The 22,698-nt window shown below is 46.4% G+C and overlaps 1 protein-coding gene across 1 annotated transcript in view; it reads right to left on the bottom strand.

Moving 5' to 3' along the window:
* The window catches only part of TMEM163 (transmembrane protein 163), a 258,331-nt gene that overhangs the window by 43,637 nt on the left and 191,996 nt on the right, over positions 1-22,698 (bottom strand). Inside the window, exon 5 of the mRNA XM_007964806.3 lies at positions 3,326-3,422. Within this exon, the coding sequence (XP_007962997.1) occupies positions 3,326-3,422 (97 nt within the window). The remainder of the gene's footprint in view (positions 1-3,325; positions 3,423-22,698) is intronic.

Genomic DNA, 22,698 nt, shown 5'->3' on the forward strand with positions numbered 1-22,698 from the left:
AGTCAACCAACTTTACAGTTGGGAAATTCCAATTGCACAGCTCTCTTACTCAAAACTTACCCATCCCTGCAATTATTCCCACTCTGAGAACTGTGCAGCGAAGTTAAAAAGACGGCTGCCAAGGGAACAGGGCTGGGGAAGGGAAGACACTGTTTCTGACAGAATCTACAGCCACAACTGGACAGAAATCCCACGTAAAACGCAGTTCTGCAACTGAGACTAAGCGGGAGGTGTCACTCGGAGCTAAGTCTGTGACACGGAGACCCTAAGCACCAGTCTCCCTGGTTTCACCCAGATCCTACCCTCACAGCCTGGTTTCCGCAGAAACAGCAAACTCCCTGTGTGCAACCAGGAGGTACACTTTATTTAACCTGCAGCGAACTCCCCGTGTGCAACCAGGAGGTACACTTTATTTAACCTGCGTGAAATTATCCACCCACTCTCAACCAGAGTTTTCAAAAACGTTTAATTAGTTGCCAATTTATCTCACTCCACTTCCTCTTTAACACTCAGAAGAGCTGCTGATGAGTCTTCCGTTCGGCTCACATGCCAGCATGACATCTCCAGAGGAGGCCAGGCCCTCCATCAGGCACGCACACCTCAGTTGCCACAGACCCGGCCAGTTTCTCCTATTTTTGCTTCAGAGCTGGCTTACAGGCATTTGAGTTTGTGACGCCTATTTGAGATGAAGCATTGTGCATAAATGCACATTTTGGATTACTACAGGCCAGAGGTCGGGGGTCTGACTGTCACCTGTTGGCTTCTATAAACCTCTAGCGTACAGCAAGGGAACAAGAAGACCCAGGATGGAGACATGGTCAGCCGCCACTTGGCGGCATTTACCTGGCCCGTGGGCCACTCAGCCCTCAGCCGAGGCGGCGGCCTTCCCCTCTGGAGACGGGAGCTCACACAGCTTGAAAGCTCCCTAGTTAACAACTCTGAAGGCTTAAACAAAACCACCAGCAAAACCATCGTGTATCGCTTCTCCAGAGTTCTGACGAGATGACCATAAACGGGTGTGATTTTTAAATCCCACACCAACAATAGATGAATGGATAAAGAATATATGGCATATATACACAATGGAATACAATTCCGCCATAAAAAAGAGTGAAATCCTGTCATTCACGACAACACAGATGGAACTGGAGGTCATTCTGTTAAGTGAGATAAGCCAGACACATGAAGACAAGCATTGCCTGTTCTCATTCATGTGCCAGCTAGAAAAAGGTGACTGTGTAAAGGTAAAAAGCAAAACAGAGGATACCAGAGAGGGAAGGGAGGGACTTGTTAAAGGAAACAAAATTACAGCTAGATAGGAGGAATAAGTTCTAGTGTTCTAAACCATTACAGGATGACTAAACGATAATATATTATATAGGTTAGAATTATATAACATATTATCTAGCTAGAAGGGGGATATTGAATGTTCTCAACACAGAAATAATAAATGTTTGAGATAATGGATATGCTAATTCACTAATTACCCTAATCTGATCACTATACATGGTATGTATCAAAACATCACTATGTACCCCAAAAATATATATCATCATTGTCAATTTAAAAAAACAAGTAAAACAAATGTTTACAATCCCATACAATGCATCAAAGGTGCAGAGGGTACGGGTTCTGCAAGGACAGGCACAATCCCGGAGTCTTCAGCCTTTCTTGAACCCCAGGTGAGGCTGGGTGTTGGACATGTATACCTTGAGGGGGAATTTAAGTCAGTGAGCTGCTTCTCTTAAGAGTCTTTGCACTGTGGGATAATAAGAGATTGCTCCCAGTTAAAAATGGTTCAGCTGTCGGGAGAATAACAAGGAGAGCCACTACAAGGGCTGTGAGCACAGCCAGCCATTCCCTATCACGTGAGCCCTGCTGGAAATTAATTTTTAATGCCTAAATAAATGAATGTGTCAACTGGCATAGTGGAGAAAATTCCCACCAATAAACATTTCTCAGAGTTGAGGCCTCTTTGCAATGCCTATAAAACACAGATGTTTCCTGACTGACATCTAACACGTATAATCACACTTGGCACCGTCATATTTTACCTAAGGTTCAGATTCTGACTGAGTGAAATGCAGGCTAGCAAGCCTGATGGAGGAGGAGGATGTGAGAGTCCCATATGCCAGGCAACCAGGGAGATTGGTAAGTAGGAGATGAAGAGCACAGGACTGTAATGAATGGTAATATTTGCTCGAGCTATCTCTGCTTCTGAGAAAGACTAAATACTACAAATAGGTACATGCCTATCCCCGTATCCATTTTTCCTCCCTGTCACTGAGATGTTAGAGAGTACGCACTGGCCAACTATGGTGATAAATACCAGTTAAAATCCTGGTGGATCATTAAAGGGATGACTCTAATCATTTACGAGGGAGTGAGGAAAACAACTTAAAGCAGCCACTTTCATGCCTCTACTAAACGCAGGAGAATGTCTCACCTCATGTTCATCTTCCCTACAAAAACACACATCCACACACATACATGCAATACATCACCCCAACCAGGATTAACATCTTTCTTCAAAAGTAAAATTAAAGGTCTAATCATTTTGGTCTTACATCAGATGGTGCATGTAGCCAAGCTCACATCAAACCACATCCTAGGAGGACAGACCAGATTTTGCATTCCAATTTCCATTGCAACTTGTACACAGAGAATTATTGTAATGGCAGCATCTTCATCTCCTGGTAACCAAATCAGTTGCCTGCCATGAAGACTGCACGATAGGAGGCTGTAAAAATATTTTTCTCAGCACTCATAAGGGGAGGGAGGGAAAAAGAATCAGAGTGCCAGTAATGACTCTCACCCAGAGGACAAAGTAGTGAAAGACACATTTTAATATGAATTTGTGTCCTCCAGTTTCAATATCCCAGTGTCAAGTGTGCCAGAAGACCTAACGTGAATAGATTTACGTAATGAATTGAGGTGCAAAGGAAAAGAATTCTTAATACTACGATCATTGAATGAACACTGAACAACAGATGCAAACAACACAGATTGGATCACTCTGCTTCACAAAAATAACCCAGTTTCTCTTTACAAAAACAAAACGAATCTTGCTTTAAAAATACTGAAAATAGCTAAGGAGAGGCACACAGAACCCAGTCCTAGCTCACCTATCTGGAGTCTCTTCACCTTGCCCAGTGTTTCTCTCCACCAGGTCATTCACATCCCTGCAACAAGTTCTTCTGACCCCCCAAAATGTTGTCTGTTCCCTCTCAACGTGCCCGACTCCCCCCAGGAACCCTGCGGTGAGAGGCAGCCCAGGGGGCCAGCATTGGCAGGAAGGACTGTTAAGGAAGAAGAAGGACCTTACCACTTCTGGGAGCAGCCTCGTTGAGAGGTCATGGATGGCTTTGACCACTATACATATGGATGACAGAAGGAATATCACCCCCAAGATGACACAGGCTCTGCAAAAAACAAAACATTGAGAATCGTAACTGGGAGGACTCACACTGCTGAAGAGTCCACACGATTGACAGAGACAAAGACACAATCTGGGAAGGAACTCAATTGTAACTTGCCACACCCCCAGGGTGACCATCCACAGCCCAAGGATTGACACTAAGTCACCTCTAGGAGAATACAGTTCAGAGTTTGATCACCAAAGTCAGCCTCAGGGAAAAGAGGTCACCATCCTACAGAAGCTCACAGCATCCCATGAATGCTGGCATGGAAGGGTCTTCAAGGCCATGAAATCTTTCTCCCTTGCCTGGCAAATGTGATGTTTCATTCCTGCTCAAATGGGAAGGTACATGGTTTAACAGCAGAATGGAGGCTCTGGCATGAGACATGCCAAGCTCTACCATTTACTTAACTTGTGTGATCTCGATTATTGTCTCTCTTAGCTCGATTTCCTCATCGTGCAAATGGGAATATGTTCCCTACCTAAAGAGGAAATGAGACAGTGCACAAAACATAAAACGGGAAGCCATTACTGTTAGCTTAAGCAAAGGAAAGTCTACTCTGTCACTTTTGGATATGACGTGATAGACACCTTTGCATTTTCCCAGTGATGAAAAGGAGAAATGATCTGGTAATGACAAGACAGGAGTTTGCGGTAAGATAGAGAAACTCTAAAATGCAAAAATGAGGGGTAAGAAAGGAGATGGTCAACCAAGACACCCAGCACAGGCAGAGGCAGGAGCAGGTGCGCGGTGAGGCCAAGGTGAAGCGAGAGGACACACAGCTGGGGATGTGGCATGGGGACTGGCAAAGAAGGCTATGGGACTCGGGGCATAGGAAAAGTCTCTGACAACCCAGACACAACAAATCTCAGGATGGAAAAATGAAGAGTGATGGAAGATGAAGGGAGGCACGAGGAAATGATAGCATTACAAGGGTTAAAATATCAAATGAAAATGAAGAGGGAGAGAAAAGAGAAAAAATACAAGAGTGACTACAGTGAGGTTTAGATCATTCCCGTCCCAGCTTGATGTCTCCACCATTTGGCAGCCTCCTCAGCAATCTTGCCCCAACTATCAAACAAAATCATGTGTTATTATCCACCTTGGAGGCCCCTTCTCTGGACTAACAGCATGGCCCCAAATCGTTCACCTAATTTTGAGGTGAAACCCACTTATAATCCCAGTAAACCTATGACAGACCCCATCCTCCACACTTAGGACTGAGGAATAAAAGCAGGTAAGCAAGGCTGCTTGGAGTCCACTCAGCTGGCTTCTAAGTCACACTGTGGTGTAGGTTTTATTCCCTCAAAAGCAAAGACAGAATAATTGCAGGTTGGAGCAAAACACAAAAAAGAACAGAGATGGAAGGAAAAGGAATGAATGGGCTGGGAATCAGCACAGACTTGAGCAAATGAATACACACATGGATGATGGAAGGAACATCACCCCCAAGAGACACAGGCTCTACAAAAAACGAAACATTGAGGATCTTAACTGGGAGAACTCCACATTGCTGAAGAGTCCGCACAATTGACAGGGACAAGGATATAACCTGGGAATGGACTCAGCTGTAACTTGCTACACCCCCAGGGTGACCACCCCTAGACCAAGGATTGACAGTAAGTCACTTCTAGGAGAATACAGTTCAGGGTATATTGACTTTGACCACCAAAGTCAACAGGGGAAAGAAGTTGCCATCCTACAGAACCTACGTGAATGCTGTGAGCCATGGGGCCCCATGATCCACCAGGGGCAGAAGAGACAATTCAGGCAGTAAGTAGGTGCTAATGTGCTGCCTCGGTGTGACAGCGCGCCTGGGGCTGGGAACCACAGTCCTAACATTGGAATCAGGGACAAACAGGCCGTGTTTAAGTCCTGGAGGAATGAGGTGAACCTACTGGAGGGCCCTTTAGTGACTTTGTACTGGAGCAAGAGCAGGGATTCCTAGGGCTTGGGAAGCATCACTCCCAAAGCACTTGCCTCCTGTTTGGAAGACCGTTCTGGGCCAGCTGTGCTAGGGACCTGGAGTAACCATTCCTCCCTGCGAGGCATGTGCCCTAAGAGGTCCCATTACAGGAGAAAGCCTGAAATCAGCATAGGCCTCCAAGGTAAGTTCCCGCAATGTGGTTCTTCCCTCCATTCACAAAACTCTGGAGCGACTCACAGAGACTCCTCTTTAATTAACACTTTCAGGTAACTTCAGTCATCAACTCAGCACTTCCCAGCACCCACAGCACATTGCACTCCCCTGGGGAATTCCTTTTTTTTTTTTTTTCTTAAGTTGCCTGGACACCACTCCAGTTCCTAGAGCCAGGTAGGGCCCTGTCCCTAGGAAGCTTCCACTGTGAGGTGAAAGCACAGAACTCCCTGGAACAGAGGCTGAGATGGAAGCAACATCCAAGCTGGGGAGGAAGGAAGGGGGTCTCGTGGGACCTGACAGGCCTCGTAGTGCATTTGTTTGTCAATCAGCCTTCCCTCCCTGAAAATCAAGTAGGGTAGCCACAACCTGCGTGCTAGACTCTACAGGCAATTTGTCACCATATCCCCAAGGGAGCTTCCATCTCCATACTCCTCTGGGGGAAGGAAGGAACAAATGCCTGCTTCTGACAGGGAACAGCGGTGATAATGCAGGAACTGCCTCTCACCAGCTCTCCGCAGCCATGCCTCCATCCCGCACAAAAGGCAGATATGGATTCTGTATGGATTCTGTGTACATTTACCTAAGGAGATGAGTACGAAGGATGCAAGGGCCTCGTACATAACGTATTGTTTACCTGACTTTACTCAAAATTACACTATAAATTCAGGGCAAGAACTACCAAGCGTGCAGCAGGTACTCCCGCAGGCAGCAGAGTGGATCAAACATCAATGGATTCATCCCTGACTGTACCGTAAGTCCCCCCAGGGAGTCTGAGGAGGCATCAACCATTTACCACTGGGGATGGGAGGAGGAAAGAGACTCCCGATGCTTCAGCCAAATGCCCGTGGAATAGTCCACATGGTAAGGCAACTCTGAAATACAATGAAAATCAAAAGAAATTTGTGATTTGGTTTATTAAAGTTGTATTTCACAGAATTGTAATCCTATTTTCTTTACCAATATACCTCTGAATATGCTCCAAAATGTTTCAAAAACTCATTTGCATCTTTTAAATGTGTTGCAGATTCAAAACCTACAGTCACCTCTCCTTCGACACTGCTGGGAGCCGTGTGTCAGTGTCTCCGGCAGCCCAAAGCAGCTATTATTAGCAGCGGGCGCGGTGCTATTTTTTAACGTTTTATTAATATTTATTGTGTTTACACAGCAGCTTTCTCCTCTAGCACTCAGAGCTCCACACATCAGCTCATCAGTCCCCTGGAGGCCACTCACCAGACCCAGGTTTTTGTTTTTCTGCTATTTTATGGATGAGGGGTGGGGGGAGAGGTGTTTTATAAACAGGAGTGTTTAAAAATGGAGGAGTCAAGGATTGGCCGGCTTCCCTAAGGTCACTCAAGGAGTTTGTGAAGTCTATCCAGAAATAGAATCCCATTCAACTGCCTCCCTCCCAGCAGCCAGCCCTGGTCAACCATCCAGCCACACGAAAGCTCTGGGCAGCCACATCACATGCTCACACCACCACTGCCCTGGGACTAGTGGTCTCCAGGATGCTGTGAAGATTTGAGTCAGGAGCAAACAGTGCAAATATGACTGCTTCTTGTATCTGCAAGTGTGAGCTGCTTCCAGGCTTGGTGGACCAGAGATGGGTGGGGGCAAAAGGTAATTGCTCCATCAGCAATCCGTGGCCTCAACCCAGAAAGGCTGGCCTGGCCAGTAACAAGAGCATTGAGGAACCAGGTCAAAGAATACAGACTCCTCCCCTCCTGCCCCAACTCTGGGGAAGAACTTCATGGATCAGAAAGAGGCAAATGAGCTGCACCCTTTTAGCATAATCCGCCAATCAACTCAGACTGAAACCAAATTTAAATTCCCAGCTGGGCACGGTGGCTCACACCTGTAACTGCAGCACTTTGGGAGACTGAGATGGGTGGATCACCTAAGGTCAGGAGGTCAAGACCAGCCTGACCAACATGGAAAAACCCTGTCTCTACTAAAAATAGAAAATTAACTGGGCATGGTGGTGCATGCCTGTAATCCCAGCTACTTGGGAAGCAGAGGCAGGAGAATCGCTTCAACCTGGGAGAAGGTGGTTGCGGTAAGCTGAGATCACGCCACTGCACTCCAGCCTGGGCAACAAGAGTGAAACTCTTGTTTCTAAATAAACAAATAAATACCCACCGGATCAGTGGTTGTCACAGTGTGGTCCACGAATCAGCAGCACCCGTGTCACATAAGAACTTGGTGGAAAAGCAAATTCTGAGTCAATCCACCCCAGACCTACTGAATCAGAAACTCTGGGGATGTGGCCCAGCAATCTGTGGTTTAATAAGCCCTTTAGGTGATTCTGATGTACGCTTAAGTTTAAGAACCACTGAATAGGCCAGGCGTGGTGGCTCACACCTGTAATCCCAGCACTTTGAGAGGCCCAGGCAGATCTGCTTGAGGCCAGAAGTTTGAGACCAGCCTGGGCAACACAAAGACCCCACCTCCACAAAAAATAAATTAGCTGGGCATGGTGGTGTGTGCCTGTAGTCCCAGCTATTCAGGAGGCTGAGGCAGGAGGATTGCTTGAGCCCAGGAGGTTGTGACTGTAGTAAGCCATGATCGTGCCACTGTACTCCAGTCTGGGTGACAGACAGAGACTCTGTCTCTCTCTCTCTCTCTCTCTCTCTCTCTCTCTCACACACACACACACACACAAAGACACACAATGTCCGAAAGGAAGCAATGGTTAACAAGTCACTTCAAAGAAATTATTAAAGGTAGTTAAAGCCTCCTTTTTTTTCTATTCTGCTAAAGGCTCCTAATTGCTAACTGTGCACAGTATTATAAATCTCTAGAGGCATCAGTTTTTAATTCTGAAATTATAAGGGCAAAACCTACTGACAGACACTCATACACAAAATGATGTCAGACAGAAAGTGTGGCCCCTTGTCAATTGTAGGTTTAAAGGCCTGTGGCTCACATTAAAACAGCCTGAGTCCTAGCCTACCAATTCTAGGTTACTTCCTATCAGATCAAAAAAGCCAAACAAGAGAAGTTTCTCCAGTCACCCTCTAATTTATGACAGATCTAAACACAAAGAAGCCCTGGTGATTAACCAATTCAGCCCACAGTTTAACGTGTAATTGTTTTATTTATCATCTTTGACTCTGGTCTCCAAAGCATTTGTCATCTGAGACAGTGCTCAAATATGAAGCAAATAATGAAAAATACAAGAGTTAAGTGGTGTGAGCATATAACACAGTACTTATGGCTGCACAATTCCTAATGCTGGTTTTCTCCAGCTAAGCCCCCTTTCTCTCTGTGTGTTCTGACATTTCAAACAAAGCCACAAAGGAAGCTCATCTTGGAGGCAGGATGAAAGGAGAATGTGAGCAAGGAATGGCTGTGAACCATTCTCTCCTATCATGGAGAAGCCAAACCGGCACCATCTGGTTAAGACTCCACCCCTCCCTCAATCCGTCACTGTCAATGCCTCCCTCCTCTCCTCCTTCTGGAACTCCTCCACTTCCCTTCATGTTTGTACTCATCTTCACTTCATTCCTCCCCTCAACTCTCCTGAGCTGCAGCCCCTCAACCCCTCTCTCCATCCATTTCCCATCTCTCTCCTCTATCTTCAACTTCATCTACCTGCTGTGTTTCTGGAGCGGGTGAGATTGACTTGGACCAGGGACAGTCGCTCAGACCACAGCTCTCCACGCAAGCATTCCCTACCCTCTCCATGGTGAGAGCCTCCACTTCCTCAAGTTGTGACCATTAACACCTCTCCTTCCTCAACAAATGACCTTTGATTTACATCTGTAATAATATACAAGCTGAACAGAACCTGACCAACTGAAATCCCACTTAGATAGGACTTTATTTCTGGCATCTACTTTAGGGACAAAAGTCAACATGAGGAACTTGTTAAACAATTAGTCTCTAGAGCAGAGCAGACCCAGGGCATTTTCTGCGATGATGGATGCTATTCTATGTGGTAGCCACTCGCCATGGCTATCTATCGAGTATTGCAAATGTGGTTACTGCAACTGAAGAAATGAAATTTTAATTTATTTTAATTAAAAATCAAATGGCCACATGTAGCTGGTGACTATCATACTGGACAGTGCAGCTCTAAAGGTTGGGCTGAAAATACACAGGCTCACCAAAGGGGCCGTCGCCCAAGCCATTCCTCAAGATGGGGTCAATTTATGTGGGCTAACAGGGACTGCTCTAGGAAACTATGTGAAGGCACATCAGGCCTTTGGTACCTCCACAAACCAATGCGCCATTTCCTTCCCTCCAGAGAGTCTGCCAAACCCCAGGTCTACATGCCAGTCTCACTCTTGTTTTCATCTAACATCAACCTATCTCCAGCCACAGAGACTGCTTCACCAGGGTATCTGCATTTTAGAAAGGGACTTGAAAATTCAGTCACTCACATTTTAAGTTCTACGTGTCAAGCCCTGAGGCTAAGGCAAACAAAATTTATACCCAGGCCCCAGAGAGCATGAATCTAGGATAGAAAACCTGGAAATCACTACAGGACAGTCCATCACTTGTGAATGTGAAAATAGGCAATGGACAAGGAATAAAACGAAGAAAGAACTCAGAGTGATACAACACAACCTGGGGGGACGGAACAGGAAGAAAGGATGGCTCTGTAGTATGACATCTAAGCTGGGTGTACAATGGACGGGAATCATGAAGCACAGAAACTAGAAGGCTTTGGAGGTTACTCCAGACAGAGGAAACTTTACGGACAAAAGCATAAAGACACAGCACTGTGGGGCCCTGTTTCAGCGGGAATTCAAAATGAAGATGCTATTCCTGGAGCATTTGGTCCCAGGGGAGCAGCAATGCAATGGCCACAAAGAAAGGCTCTGTGTGTCCTGGAAGCTCCCTCAAGATGGCGGGTGCATCACCCATGGTACACACAACAGATCTTAGACGGCATACAGACCAACACCTATTGTATTTAATAGTTACATATTTTAATGTACCTTAGAAAACAATGGTCATCACTGCATGACTGCAAAGTTATTGTTGCTTAGGGAAAAAAATGAATATATTTAGATAAGTATTAAGTTCATAAAAGGATAGGATAGATAGTACACAGAGAGGGCAGGATCACCAAGTTGGAACACATAGATCTGAGGTTGGGGCAACCCTTGTGGTGACAGGAAGTCGCTGCAGCATTTTAAGCAAAGGAGACCCATGATGTGATCTGGGCTTTGCAAAGACCCTCCTGCCTGCAGCTAGGGTTGGGAGGGTTGAAGGGAAAGGAACTAGAGGGAGGGGAATAGCCTGGAAGACAATGTCAGTGGCCACGAAAACAAACTGATGACTCTACACACGGGCCATGACAGCTGAGAAGAATCAAGACGGAAAGACACCAAGCAGATCAAACTGGCAGAACTTGGTGACTGACTGGACAAAGGCAGAGGAGGAGAAGGGTACAAGGACAACCCCAATTTTGAGACTGGCCACAAAGGAAGAGGTAGTGGCGCATCCAAGAACAGGCAGTGAGGAGCTGGTAGTGAGTCTGTTTGGGGCTTGCCAAGCTTAAGGAAGGTCTTAAGTGAGATACACTGACCTGAGCCTGAGAGGCCTCTCCCCAGCCTAGGCTCCCAAGGCCATTTTCCTGGGGCTTCCAGGTCTCACATTTCCAGGGTGGAGGGGAATGGATAGAAAGGAAGGAACAGGGAACAGCCCGTCTAAATGTTGCCAAACCCTACCCGAGATCTCTGCTTCCAATATACACCGCACAGGGAATGCATGTGGAGACTTGTGGCCCAAGGTCTTCCAATTAATCAGCAAAACACTGACTCTTGTGTTCTAGGGCAAGGATTTGGCATGAACAGGACAGCAATTGCCTGCTCTTGTGGCACTCACATGGGGATAGGCAATGAACAAGTAAGTACATTATATACAGAAACAAAGCATAAAAAGGGGGGAGAACAAGGCGGGGGGCAGGGGGAGGTTTCTTTATATCCAGCACTCACACTTCTCTCTAATGAGGGTACATCTGAACAAAAACCTGCCAGATGGGAGAGTCGGCTCTGCAGCCACCTGGGGATGAGCACTCCAGGCAGAGGGACACTGAGTGCGAAGCTCCTGGCAGGAGGGAACCCAGCATGCTCAACCTACGGTGATGAGGCTGGCATGGCTGGAACCCAGGGGCCTTGCTGTTGCCATAAGGACTTGTGTTTTTCCACTAAGGATGGCAGGGCACCACTGGAGGACTCCGCAAAGAAATGACACAACCTGACTCACATTCAAAAAGGATCACTCTGGCTGCTCTTTTGAGAAAAGAACAAAGAGGGACATGGGTGGAAGCGGGAAGACCAGGAGAAGGCACCTGCAGGGATGCTGGAAGAGGTGATTCTAGAACAAGCCAGGAGAAGTGGCAGCATAGGGAACACGGGTCTTGCAGGCTCCCATGAGATCCAAGGCAGACTGGTCAGAATTCAGTGCATTCCAGCTGCTGAGGGAATAAGGGAACCAGTGGTTTTTGGAAAGATTTTAAAGGTACTCTCAGGGTAAACCTGCTTCTCAGGAGAATATGAACATCTAAAAATCTTGCTACGTTAGCCAACTGGTTATTTCAAGTAAACCGTGCAAGTATTTTCAATGTCAGGGCAATTAGCTGCACCAATTCCAATTTTTTCTTAAATAACTGCTGAAGGTACAACTGCTTGTCTATGCATGGAATATATCCAGGCAGATACCCAAAGAGAGTGACAACAGCTTTTGCTGAACACGGATGGGGAATAGAGGCTTTAGGAAAAACTATTCCTGGAGAAGCTGATCATGGTTTTTGTAGTTGTGTGTGCGCAGATATGACCTATGAAACATGAAGAAACACTGAATGTCTACCATGTGCAAAGAAACCTGCTGTTCATTAGCTACGAGGACACAACATGGCCCTTTTCCTCCAAGTAGAGAAAGGGGGCAATTAAATCACACACAAATATTCCTGGAGGGCCAGGCGCAGTGTCTCACACCTGTAATCCCAGCGCTTTGGGAGGCCAAGGTGGGCAGATCACCTGAGGTCAGGAGCTCGAGATCAGCCTGGCCAGCATGGTGAAACCCCATCTCTAACAAAAATACAAAAATTAACCGGGCATGGTGGCGTGCATCTGTAATCCCAGCTACTCAGGAGACTGAGGCATGAGAATTGCTTGAACCTGGGAGGTGGAGGTTGCTGTGAGCTGAGATCACGCCACTGTACTCTAGCCTGGGCAACAGAGCAAGGCTCTGTCTCAGAAAAAAATATTCCTAGAGAAGCTGAGAATTGTGCTGACTTTGAACAAACCAAATAAATTAACTTGATAAAGAGGAGTGAAAACTATGTTCCGGGAAAAGGGAAGGCAAGTCCAAAGGCACGCCAGAATTCACGCATCCCGCGCGTTTCCACTGCACACCTGCCGGGTGCCAGGCACTGTTCTAGGGAGCAAGCTATGCAGGTACGGGGGGGATGAAGCTTCAGGCTCCGAGGTGGAACCCTCTCAACTCCAAAGGGGAGTGAGAAAGAGGGAGAATGGTGAAGGTGGATCATATAAGGTCTTAGAGCTGTTGTCAGGATTTAGGCATTTACAAACATGGGAGGCCACAGGGCGCACGAACCTGGAAACATGATGTGGCATGTTTTAACAGGACCACTGCTCACCAAGGGCAGAAACAGTGAGGCGGTGTGCAGGCTGTGGCGATATCCAGGGCAGGTGAGGGTGTGACAAACAACGTCACAGATATCCAGGCCAGGAGAGGACTGGCAAATGACGTCATGGATATCCAGGCAGGTGAGGATGTGGCAAGTGATGTCACGGATATCAAGGCAGGTGAGGGTGTGGCAAATGATGTCATGGATATCCAGGCAGGTAAGGATGTGGCAAATGATGACATGGGTTAGGATACAGCACTGAAGAGTCAGTCTCTGGACATTTTCTGATTCTGAGTTTTGGTCTGTTCAGGTATATACTCTGAAGGCAGAGCTGACAAGTCTTGTTAATGTATGGTAGTAGGAAACAAAGGAGCTAAGAATGATTTGAAACTTTGAACCTGAGAAAAGCAAAGGATAGAGTTGCCATTTCTGGAGACAGGGAAGACTGTAGGAGAAGCAGGTCCGGGGGCAGGAAAGATCAGGAGTGCAGCTGCGGACGCAGTAAGTGTGGGACATGTGTGTTAGACATCCGAGTGGCGGTGTTGAGAAGGGAGTTGGAATAGGCGTTTAGATTCAAACTTGACTCAGGAATCATCAGCACATGGATTACACTAAAATCTTTCGAAGTGGAGGAGATTTTTTCCCCCCAAGAAATTACAAATGCCGTAGAAAAACTGGAGTGAAGTTTCCACGAGGGATCCAGCTGGGAAGCTGAGTAGGAGGGAGAGTGAGACCCAACCCTGTGGAGCCTCACGTTCTAATAAGGTAAGCTGTATAAATGTTCTTGTGAAGAACCACGCAGAGCCCCTGACAACTTTGAAAATGATGAAGAAAGATGATTAGATCTGCATTTTCCAACGCTGACTCAGGCACTGTCTGTGCTGCACACTTGCAGGGCCTGACCTGCATTCATCCCCTCTTCATAGGTAACGGGACTCCATGCTCCCTCCAGGCTCCACTGTCATCAAGGGGAGGATCGACAGTCACTGCACCCCTGCTGGAACCCAGGCCCCTGACCCAAGCTGGGCCCATCAGACTCTCTCCCTGGACTTTCAATCCAAGAGGAATGATAACAAGGACTGAAAGCCAAGACCAGGGATGGCTGGAAGGCCACACTCAGCTGAGACTGTCAACCAGAGTGCTGAACCAACACCCCTGGGTGTAGCCAGGCTTCCTGCAGGGGGTGCTGGCTTCCCCCGAGCCAGCGCTCCACTGAAACCAGGCAGAAGCTGCAAGGCCTTGGAAGCATGCCACATCCTTCCAGGGCATTCTGCAGTCCTTAAGTGAGCCATAGGCTTGCTGAGGTTAAAGAAGAGGGAGACAAGACGCCACCTCTTGATGGGGGAGTGACAAGGAAGCATTGTAGAACAACATGTGGAGGGGGGATATGGTTGTGATCATCTTCAGAAAATACCACCCGCCACAAGGATGAAGAGGCCCAAGACCACGTTGGCCATATACTGTGTTAAACCAGAGATTCTCTCATGCTAGGGTCAAAGTTGGGGTTGTCCAATCTTTTGGCTTCCCCGGGCTACAATGGAAGAAAAAGAATTGTCTTGGGCCACATATAAAATACACTAACACTAACGATACTGATGAGCTTAAATTAAAAAAAAAAAGAGGTCTGTGCATAAATCTCATAGTATTTCAAGTTTACAAATTTGTGTTGGGCTCTGTGCACGAACTACTTTGACCAAGCTTGTCCAACTCATGGCCCATGCATTGAAAGCCATCCTGGGCCACATGGTCAATTCAGTTCACGCACAGAGCCATATTCTGAGGCTTCTGTGCTACGGTAAACAAGGGGAAGGGTGGTCATCAAAAGAAAACAAGGAGGCCAATTCCCAGTAGGCCTGCAGAAGTGTGTATCATTGCTCACATCAATTGCTCTCAACCTCACACCCCTACCTTTGCTGTGTGATTGACAGCACCTTTGTGTAGGGGACGTATACATCCTGCCCACTATGGGGCTTGGCCGTGTGACTTGCTCTAGTAAACAGTGAGTGGAGATGACATCACTGTACCTGCACAGAAACTTACCATGTGCACAGGTGGTTTGGCCTCATTTCTGCCAAATAGTCCTAGGAGAAGAGCTATTCCTTCTGCCTAAACCCTGGAATGAGAACTCATGTGGAAAAGGCCACCGCCAAACCTTGGCTTACATGGAAATAATGAAGCAATGCATGTTTGCGGCGTAAGTCACTGAGACTTTGGGTGCTGCTATTGCAGCAAAGCTGACAGATACAAGGTTCTTGAAAGGGATTCATCTTATGGCAGTGGCAGCAAAAGGCTGTCTCAGCCACCTGGTACTTGGAACCAGGGGAAGGAGTTGCCGGTCTGATGACAGACAAGTTGCCTCAAGCTTTAGTCCACCCTAAAAACCAGGCAATCCCACTGACACAGGATGTACAGAAAACCACCTCTTGAGTAAATAATCTTACCGAATCAAAAAGACAAGAACGGAAGCCCCCTGTGGTCTCTGAACTCTCACACTGCGTCTGAAGCATCCAACCACTCTTCTGCTCTGTCTCTGTGGGAAATGGCGAGCTCAGCACCTTCTGAACACAGGCTTCTCAGCATGGCATGGTTAATTACATCTTTTACTTATTTTGATTCCTATAAAAATACTCCATCATTTCCTTAGTAACCTATTTTACAGTGTTTCTAACCTTGATTATAGTATTTCAAGTAATTGACTTAAATTATTCATTCCCTTTGATCCACTTCCGGGAATCTATCCCTAAAGAAAAGGCTTTTTGCAGAAGAATGTTCACAGCAGTGTTATTTATATTTAAAAGTGGGAAATTTAAATGTGCCATAAAGGGAGTGTTTAAGTAACTGTGATACATCAATTCAGTTGACTATCAGATGCCATTAAAATTTCTTTTTGTTGATCAAAAAAAGGATCCAAAAGATAAATGAAAAACAGGATATAAAAATATACATATGCAGATTAGAAACACATAAAAATAAATCTAAACCCAGGGGGAAATTTTTGGAAGGAAACACACGGTAAAGTAATAATAGTAAGAAGACAGACTTTGTTCCCTTCTACTTTTCTGTGCTGTACTTTTATAACAGAAACAAAATTTCTAGAAATGTCTTCTCCAGCTACATCACTTCTAACATTGACCTGTATTTGTATCTTCACAAGACATGAAATAGGGGCCTCTATCAAGTTTCAGACTTGACGTGTAAATCAGCCATGTTTTCATGAGCGTGTACCGCGTGTCCTGTGGAGCACCGGGACTCAGGTGCACAAGGTGTGGTTTTGGTGGGTTTCTGCACTGCTTCTGGGGCAACCTAGAAAGCTGCCACCCAAGCTCAACTGTTCATAGCTCCTTCTCCAAGGCTCAGTTTCCTTAGAAGAAAAATGGGAATGATACAAAGACCACTTCCCTCCCAAAACTGTGGCAAACATAAATAAGATGGCTAGGCACAGGTCATCCAAGATGATATTAAGCATATATAAAATATGGGCCACGTGCAGTGGCTCAGGCCGGGCACAGTGGCTCACACCTGTAATCTCAGCACTTTGGGAGGCCGAGGCGGGCGGATCACCTGAGGTCAGTAGTTCGAGAAACCCCATCTCTACTAAAAGTACAAAGATTAGTCAGTCATGGTGGTGGGTGCCTGTAATCCCAGCTACTCGGGAGGCTGAGACAGGAGAATCACTTGAACCCATGAGGCGGGGGTTGCAGTGAGCTAAGATTGCGCCACTGCACTCCAGCCTGGGCAAAAAAGCGAGACTCTGTCTCAAAAAAAAAAAAAACAATATACACACACACACATGCGCACGCATATATATGTATGTGTATATATACATGTGTGTGTATATATATATACATGTGTGTATATTTCATATATGTATATGAAAGGTAAGGCTCCCTGGTGAGCTCTATCTACAGCCTAGGACTGCAAAACTAAAATGCTACTCTAGACTAGAGATTTACCAAGCACCCTAAATTAGAGAACAGAGGCAAACGTGATGGGAGGTTGTGAGCTGTAATTAATGGTTATGTGTTTAGTGGATTTGTTTACATGGATTTTTCCGTCATAAGTTTGTAACTTCACAACTGTTTATTATGCTGACTTGCTTTACCCCCACCCACCCCCCTCCCCACAAAAAATAACATTTCTAATCTAATCCTGTGGCATCATCTTCCATCACTGGGACCTCTGGTAAAACCCCCTATATCATGCCCTTTGGGAAGCTGATCAAGCTTCCACAGCTGGTCAAGCTGGTCGAGTCCCGAGGACATGAATTCCCTGAGGCAAACACCCCATGGCACGTGGGTAAGCATGCGAGGCTTACAGAGAACTCTCGTGGACTTCTCGCATGCTTTTCACTGATGCTGCCACACGGAGTATACACTACCCCTCCCCTCTGACAAGTCAGAAGGTTGATGGGGAGACGGGCAGTTAGGGAGAAAGAGAGAGCTGGAGACAGTCTGGGGATAGTCTATGAGCTACCCAGTGTTATGAAGCTGTCAACTGAACTGGGACTCACAGCCAAATTTGAGGCTTGCAACATAGACAAGCTGGAATTTTCTTTATCTAGGTGTTTATCAACCTAAACACATACACAAAATTTTCACACACAGTCTTGTGTTTATTTTTTTCTAACTGGAATAGCAGTATTGCTGGAGTCACTAAGCTGGAAGCAGAGCTCAGGAGTCCTTGTCATTAACTTGGAGAAAAATAGAAAAATATCTCTAGACCTCAGCTTCCTCATGTTGAAAGTTAGCCACTCTGACTTAACTGCCAAGATCCTGGCATACTAAAACTCCAATCTAGATGGAGCAATGGGAATTCTGGCTCATTAAAGATTTTTATTTTAAATCAGTAGGTTCAAGGCTCAGATTTATTTGCATAACCAAAATGTAAGAACTGAACAGTAGGTATTATTTACCCACTGGCAAGTTAGGAGAAAAAGTATGAGTTTCCCACTAAGTGATCTGCAAATTGTGGGCTTCCTTTCATATATCACTACAGAGTTGTCAGATGGAAAAAAAAAAATGCACCGTGTTTTTGGCTGATCTTACTTATTTCTGCAACTTCTCTGTGACCTATACACTCTACTATTTTGAAAGGCTGACATTTCCCAGAGTAAGAGAAAAAGGATAATACAGAAAGCAGAAGGAGAACATTTTAAAAGAAAATGTTATTCATCTATTGCATTGGGAAGCTGGTCTTCTAAACAGAACAATGATATTGAATTATGTGAGAATACCAATACACCAGAGCCTCACTATATGGTAACTTGGGGAAAGCACATTAGTGGTTCATCTTAGAGCTTTCACCTAGAGGGGTGAGTTTCTGAAAATTCTGGAATATCAAGTTACATTGAAATGTGTTATCAGATTCACAAAATGCTGGCTTCCCTACAAAATATAGATCTGCCCATAAATAGGCTATTGGTTTGGTCCACTCATCACGAGCACACCACCTCAAGAGATAAGTGCTGGTGCTTCCACGCCCATTATCACCCTGCCTGTCTTAGGAATGGGAGATTAAGGAACCTAAATGTGACGCCACAGTGCTGACTAAATACAAGGCCATCCCAGAGTCAAGACAGGTAGGGAGGATGGTCCTTTAACCACTGCGGGTCACATAAAAGACTTCTGGTGCCACATCGCATCTTCCTGGCCAACTCAGATTTCCTTCCAACACCCTGCACTTTCTAGTACGGTCTCAATTCAGCGCCCGTGAGGGTGGCAGGGCATAGACTTCTCAGAGGCAGAATTCAGCCGCCTCTGCCTACAGAAGTGACCACGATATCTCACCTCAGTTGACTTTTCCTCTTTTCCTGTCTAACTCGCCCCCTACTTCACTCCTGCTTCCTAGATCACGCTGGGAATCACTGTCCAATCTGCGGCCTTCCTTGTCTCAGGCCCCAGTTCCAAGCAGGGGGCATTCCAGGAAGAACTTAGAGCAAGGACAGTTATATTATATTGTCAAAATCAAAAGAAAGCAAGACAATTGGGAGATAACACAGACAAACTCAGAGTCTAACCACAAACATCCATGTGAACAAACCAAGTGCAGACCCAGGACTTCAACATTGTCCTGGCTTTGCAAATTACATCTATCCAGGACCCCAGGATCAGGACATTCTCCTAGACTCCAATGTCCAACCAAAAGTGACAGTCATTGGCACAAGTGTTGTAGGAGCCCACAATTCCACGTTACCATTTAAGATACTCACAGACCTAAAAGCAAGGCTGTCGCTAGACCAAGCCAAATAAATCAGATTAGAGAGGTCCCCAAAGCAAGACTTCCCTCCTTCAAATCACTTCATATTTTGCCATGAACTCTGCTGACGTCCCCCTCTCTTGGGGCAGTCTTTAAAACCTTCCACGGCTCCATACAAGGCAGCCTTGATAAGCCTGTCCTGAGGTTTGTGTCAGCCTCAGATGAGCACAGTGGACAAAGGTGGCATTGGGGATGTGAGCAAACTTTAAAGCACAAATGAGGCACAATGGCTCATGCCTGTAATCCCAGCACTTTGGGAAGTCAAGGCAGGCGGATCACCTGAGGTTGGGAGGAGTTCAAGACCAGCCAGGCCAACAAAGTGAAAACCCATCTCTACTAAAAATACAAAAATTCACCGGGCATGGTGTTGTACGCCTGTAGTCTCAGCTACTCAAGATGCTGAGGCACGAGAATCACCTGAACCCGGGAGGCAGAGGCTGCAGTGAGCCAAGACTGTCCCACTGTACTCAAGCCTGGGCGACAGAGCGAGACCTCGTCTCAACAACAACAAAAAAATCCCCCACACAAACGTCTTCTGAAGGATGAGCAGGTGAATGTGGGGGAGGGAGGCAAGTGTGGGTGATTACGGGCCAGATGTACAAAGAGACAAAGACAGTTCACATCACCTGAGTTCTCATGCCAACATAAAGATGAAGGGGCGTGGAGGAAGAAAACCTCATTCTCATTTATGTAACTCTACATACCACCACCTTAGAGAAGCAAGGGAGGGAGGGGCCCTTATAAGAAGACAACCTGTCACTCTGTGAATGTCCACACATTCCCCCAAAGAGAGAATCAAATCAGTGTCCTAAAAATGACTGATTTGTCCATTAATGATATGGACACCTCTCATGAGGAATCATCGTGCATGAACATTTCCTTGAAGTCCACTGCAATGCCCTAATGTCTGGCAATAACAGTAGGAATTCTGGTTGTGCCTTCACGCTTGCTATGAGAAAAGGCAGTAGAGTACTCCACAAAGCATAGTCCCCGGAACCGGTGACTGGCTACTTACAGCACCAGCAACCTAGCAGGGCATGACCTCAGGAAAGCTATGTCACTTCTCTATGCCATGATTTCATTGTCTGTACGACTGTAGTACTACTGTTGTGAGTTAACTCACATGCGGGTCTTATTAGCACAGTGCCTGGCACAGTTTTATGCATGCAACCTTTTTAGATGATGCATAAATGTAACTGATTCAAACATACAAACACTTCTTGTTTACACTGCCATCTTCCTATGACAGGGTCTGTAGCTCACCCCATAAGGTCCAAAATGTGTTCTTGTCTACAAACTGACTTCCCCATTACTAACCTCTGACACAGCATGGGCAGATATTAAACTCATCTTTAGCATGAGATTGTAGCAGCCAAGTTCACCCAAAGCTACTGGCAAGGGGATCATGACAGGGTAAGTCTCGATCCCCAAACTGGCTGCTGATTGGAGGCTTCTGTGAGGCTCATAAAGAATTCTGATTCCTGGGCTCCCCCTTGAAGTTTCTTCTTCCACAGTCTCGCATTAGGGTCCAGGAAGGTGTTAGTTTTCGTTTTGACGAAGCTCTCCAGGTGTTCCTTATGAAGCAAGGGCCTTGGGGACTTTTTTTTTTTTGAGAGGTAGTCTCGCTCTGTCACCCAGGCTGGAGTGCAGTGGAACAATCTCGGCTCACTGCATCCTCCACCTCCTGAGTTCAAGCAATTCTCCTGCCTCAGCCTCCCGAGTAGCTGGGACTACAGGCACGTGCCACCACACCCAGTTAATTTTTGTACCTTTAGTAGAGATGGGGTTTCACCAAGTTAGCCAGGATGGTCTTGATCTCTTGACCTCGTGACCCGCCCACCTTGGCCTCCCAAAGTGCTGTGATTACAGGCGTCAGCCACCATGCCCGGCTGGGAACGTTTTTTCTAAGGCTTAGGCATGGCTCTATGTCAGTGGCTCTCAACCAGGGGCAGTTTTGCACCCTAGAGAACAAGGGGTCATTTAGCCATGTCTAGAGGCATTTTCCATCATCATAATTTGGGCAGGGGTGCTACTGGCCTCTGGTGAGTAGAGGTCAGGGATGCTGCAATGCACAGGAGAGCCTCCTGACAACAAAGAATTATCTGGTCCAAAACGTCAACCATGCTAATTTTGGGAAACCCTGCTCTAAGTCATCTTAGGGTGTGGCTTTGACTTGGTGGTACCAGGGATAAGAGCCCCAAGGCCATCAACTGGGGCCAACCCACAAAGCCAACAGAACCAAATCGGGTAACATGTGGACTGCCAGCTAACAGGAAGGGTATTGAAGGAGCAATGGTGAATTCACAGAAAGGCCACCACAGCCTCTCTGCACACAGGGTGAACATCAACTTCGCTGAAGAGCATCCTATAATCCCAGCATCAGAGACATGTCAGATACAGAGCTACACCTGCACAACCCCTCCTAGGAGGCAGGCACTGGGGAGACACTCTGTCGACACTATCTCCCATCACTCCTCGTACCTGTTTGAGAAGACAGATATTTAAGCAGTCGAGGAAGCCCAAGTTCAAAGGGTATCAGAAACATGTAAGGTTGCCAAGCTGAGCTGTGGACTGTCTGCCCATATGGCTCAAAGCTTCCACTCCAGACACTCACCATCCTGTTTCTCATCTCCTTCTGACTCTGTCTCCGAAGCATGCCCTGAGGCACCTGTTATACTGCCCTATCCGTGGAGAATTTCTAGAGGGGGTGGGCTTAGACTCAGGAGACTTTATAAGCTCCACTGATGGCTCTAGAGCACCCAGAAGTCTAAGAACAGGACAGTCACTGTGACAGCCTTTGTCTGCCCAGGCGCAATTACTGCCAGACCAACTAGGGGCTTGTTTTCCACAAGAGGGAGAGACTGGCACTGCCCACTATCCGATTTCCCTCAAGAGGAAAGAAAACAGCACAAAACACACTGGCTGAATTCATCGCAGAGAAGGAATGCGTTTGAATTTGCTTCCCTTCATTTGAGAGAAGTCAGCTGCTAAGAGAGCACCTGAAAGGTGAACTAAGCAGATTAGTCCCAGAAACTAAACCATCTTGGCACTGATGGCATCCGAAGTGCCAGCACTTTAAGGCCTGTGGATTCGTGGACTGGATAATTTGCTCCCCAAAAATCCCACCACCAGAAATTAGGAGGGTACATTTGTAAATAAGCAACGGTGCTTGTGTTAGAGGCCGCAGATCTCACGGTGGCTTCACCAACCATGGTCTTTATTTTGCCCACAACAGAAGCAGCCTTGTAAGGACAGGTAGCCAGCCACACAGGGCAAATGAC

This window comes from Chlorocebus sabaeus, chromosome 10 (genome assembly GCF_047675955.1).
Source record: "Chlorocebus sabaeus isolate Y175 chromosome 10, mChlSab1.0.hap1, whole genome shotgun sequence".
Classification (NCBI taxonomy): domain Eukaryota; kingdom Metazoa; phylum Chordata; class Mammalia; order Primates; family Cercopithecidae; genus Chlorocebus; species Chlorocebus sabaeus.